General features: G+C 57.4%; 1 protein-coding gene across 1 annotated transcript; it reads right to left on the bottom strand.

Annotated features, from left to right (window-relative positions):
* Positions 1-285: 285 nt before the first annotated feature.
* FOXA2 (forkhead box A2) lies at positions 286-3,467 on the bottom strand. The gene is given in 3 exon segments (XM_059406440.1): positions 286-1,381; positions 1,383-2,306; positions 3,317-3,467. Coding segments are annotated over 3 exon segments (1,392 nt in total). The 5' UTR covers positions 3,404-3,467; the 3' UTR covers positions 286-1,000.
* Between the last annotated feature and the right edge of the window lie 304 nt (positions 3,468-3,771).

The following is a 3,771-nucleotide window of genomic DNA, read 5'->3' as shown; positions in this document are numbered from 1 at the left end:
AGACAGCTGGACAGATATGTGATATAACAAGAATAGTGAAACAATAGCTGTTGGATCTGGGCAATGGGCACATGTGTGTTTTCTGTAAAATCTGTTGTACTTCAGTGTGTCTGAAAGTTTTAATAATAAAATGTTAAAACAACAACCATCATGCCCCCCCTTCACCAAAATAGAATGAAATCTCCAACCAGACAGGATCCCCTTCCCCCCACTGTTAAATAATTTCTGGACCTGTTTATTTTTCAAGTCAGGCAAAAGGAAAAAAAATCTTGAAGATTCAAGGGGTAAAACTGGCAATAACACTTTAATATAGATTTGTGGAACTCTGGCCCTTCCAGCCAGAACACACATTTATAAGCCATAAATAAAACACGCAGAAACCATAAATTAATCAGACCCGAGACCTGGATTTCACCGTGTCAAGAATGGGAATGCATTTTTTTTTTCTTTTCTTGGTCATTTACAACAGACCCTTACATCTTTTTTTTTTTTTTTCCTTTTTAAACAATAGTACAACTCTGCTTCTCTGTTAAAACTACATGATTTTACACTGAATCACTCACAAAAGTTTGTGGGGTTTTGTTTTTGTTTTTTTGTTTTTCATTTTTTAATAAAGTAAGACATCCCTGCAACAGCAGCAATGGAGGAGAAAGACAACAACAACAACAAAAAAATCAGAACTCGCAAATGCTTAAAGAAGCAGGTGTCTACACAGTAGTAGAAACCAGAGGCTTTTTGCTCTTTTCTTCCTCTCCTCTGTTTGTTTGTTTTTGACTATATCTCTTTTTGCCTTCCCTCCTTATACAGAATAATAGATATCAGTGTGGCCCCTCTGTTTGGGAGGGGAAGCTGCTGAGGGCGAGGTGAGGCTGCTGTCCTGGGGGTGAGGAGGTAATGGATTTCTTCTCCCTTGGATCTCTCCAGCACCCCTTCCTCAAACTCTCCACCCCACTTCCTTTTTTCTTGTCCTTGTCCCAAGCTACCTGGCTCCAGCATCTTCTTAAGAGGAGTTCATTATGGGCCTTGAGTACACTCCCTGGTAGTAGGAGGTGTCTGCGGCCAGTGGCGAGGCATCCAGGCCCGCTTTGTTCGTGACCGGGCCCATGGCCAGGCTACCCGGCATAGGGGAACCATAGCCAGGGTAGTGCATCACCTGTTCATAGGCCTTGAGGTCCATTTTGTGGGGCTGGTGGTGGTGGTGGCTGTGGTGGTGCTGCTGCTCCGAGGACATGAGGTTGTTAATGGAGAAGGGGTGGTTGAAGGCGTAGTGGTGCTCGGGCTTAAGGTGAGCCTCCGGCGGCAGACCTGGGTGATGGGGAGGGCCAAGCAGGTGGGCCGCAGCCTGCTGCTGCTGCCCCGGCGATGGCGCGGGCTCCGGGGGGGCTCAGGGCCGCAGCGGGCGTCCCCTTCAGCTCCCCCAGGGCCCCTCGTTTGTGCTCCTGGCACGGAGAGGCGCTGGAGTGGGGCGACTCGGTGCCCGCTGGAGTCTCAGAGGCCGGCCCGGTGGTCTCCCCTAGCTGACCCTGCGAGGCCTGGGCCCCGGCGGCGGCCTTCTTGCCACTGCCCGTGGTGCCTGAGGCTTCCTTCAGGGCCAGCTGCTTCTCACACTTGAAGCGCTTCTGGCGGCGCAAGTAGCAGCCATTCTCGAACATGTTGCCCGAGTCGGGGTGCAGGGTCCAGAAGGAGCCCTTGCCGGGCTTGTCCGGCGAGCGGGGCACCTTGAGGAAGCAGTCGTTGAAAGACAGAGAGTGGCGGATTGAGTTCTGCCAGCGCTGCTGGTTCTGCCGGTAGAAGGGGAAGAGGTCCATGATCCACTGGTAGATCTCGCTCAATGTCAGCATCTTGTTAGGGCTCTGCTGGATGGCCATGGTGATGAGCGAGATGTAGGAGTAGGGCGGCTTGGCGTGCGTGTAGCTGCGCCGATAAGTCTTGGGGTCGCGCGCGCGGCTCAGGCCCGCCTGCCCGTACATGGGGCTCATGGAGTTCATGTTGGCATAGGGGGTCAGGCCGCCCATGGCCCCGGCCGCCTGTCCCCCGAGCGGGCTGAGGCTGGGACTCAGGTGCGGCCCCATGCCCGCCACACCGGCCGCCCCGGCTGAGCCACCCATGCTCGCCATGGCGCCCGCCCCGGGGGACATGCCGGCCAGGGACGGGCTCATGCCCGCGCCCACGTACGAGGACATGTTCATGGAGCCAGCGCTCATGTTGCCGGAGCCGCTGCCCATGGCGGCCGCGGACATGCTCATGTAAGTGTTCATACCGTTCATCCCCAGGCCGGCGTTCATGTTGCTCACGGAGGAGTAGCCCTGCGGACAGAGCCCGGGGAGGGAGGCGCACAGGGTTAGCATCGAAACTAGAGCGTGCCCTGACCTCCCACCCACCGGGCTAGCCCAGGCCCCCCCCGCCTGCGAGGAGGCCTCTGGGGAGTCCTTCCCCCGGCTGGCCCCTGGGCCCCGGACATCGAGTCCGTTTCACCCGGAGAAAGCCGGGATCGTCTAGAAGGAGTTGGCCAGCAGGTTGCTGCTGTTTGCATGTGGCTGGATCCTAGCCCTTCTGCCCCTTGCTCAGATTCTAAAGCAAGGGTCCCCCGGAGCACCCCTAGATCAGGCACCCCAAATGCATCTCCTTTCCTCAACTCTCAGGCCAGCATACCGAATCCGCACCGTGGCCTTGGTCGCGGCCTCCGACCCTAGTGAACAACCTGTGGGTCACAGCCTAGGGCGCCCAGCGGCCTCAAGCGGAGATTGTTCCAGGCTTCTCCGTTCATCCTTCCTCTTGGGACCCCATCCTTGGCCCCAGGGGAACCAAGACCCAGTGCCTGCGCAGAGTTTGGGGCCAGCTGGAGGCACTGAGTTAAGGGGCAGGGAGAAGACCGAGAACCGAACTACAGGCGGCTGGGCTTTGCAGCCACAAACTTTCTTTCTCTTTGTCTCTAGTCTTTGAATTTGACTCTACTTCAGTCCCCAACTCCTATCCACCTTCTCTCCAGCTCCCCACCCCCTTGCCGGCCGACCTCCCACCCCTCCCCAGCCGCGCGCTGCCAAACATAACTCTGTTAGGATAGTGCGTGGCTCGGCCACGAAGAGGATTTGGAGGCGCCGCAAGTCAATATTTGATCACAAAGTTAATATTATCTCAAGGCTAACAGTGTGTCGTATAAAAAAGAGACCCATTTGAGTCGAAGGAGGGTGGAAAAGGCGGCTGCCCAGAGCGGCTGGGGGTGGGGGGCGGGTGCCGGCGAGGGAAACGGTCCTGAGGTTGGGGAACAGTGCGAACGCCACCACCCCACTTCCCCCTGGAAAAGGCGAGTGCCTACCTCCGGCTCGGCATAGTAGCTGCTCCAGTCGGACGGCTCGTGCCCTTCCATCTTCACCGCTCCCAGCATACTGGAAGCCGAGTGCATGGCAGTTTAAAATTTAACAGCCACAACAAACGACCAGCAATCACCCCCCACCCCCACCCTCTTAAAAAAAAAAAAAAAAAAAAGTCAGCTAAGGCACCGTCCCCTCCCTCCCTCTCTCGCACTCCTTCTCTCCCGTTCCACTCCCTCTCTTTCCCTTGGCCTGCCGGAGGCGGTAGTTGGAACGGGCGGGAGGGGTCAGCCACGGGAGGAGGGGGCCAAGGATGGGAGGAGGCCCGGACCCGAGCCCCGCTGTAGGGAGCGCCCGCCGCAGCGGCGCCGGGGCTGCGGGCCGCCGGGCGGAGGCCGAGGTTGGCAGTGCGAGCTGCCCGGAGGCGGCGGGAAGCGCTCGGCGCGGGGGCGGGTGGGGG

Source organism: Mustela nigripes, chromosome 7 (assembly GCF_022355385.1).
Source record: "Mustela nigripes isolate SB6536 chromosome 7, MUSNIG.SB6536, whole genome shotgun sequence".
Lineage (NCBI taxonomy): Eukaryota > Metazoa > Chordata > Mammalia > Carnivora > Mustelidae > Mustela > Mustela nigripes.
This window is presented reverse-complemented; position numbering and strand designations above follow the sequence as displayed.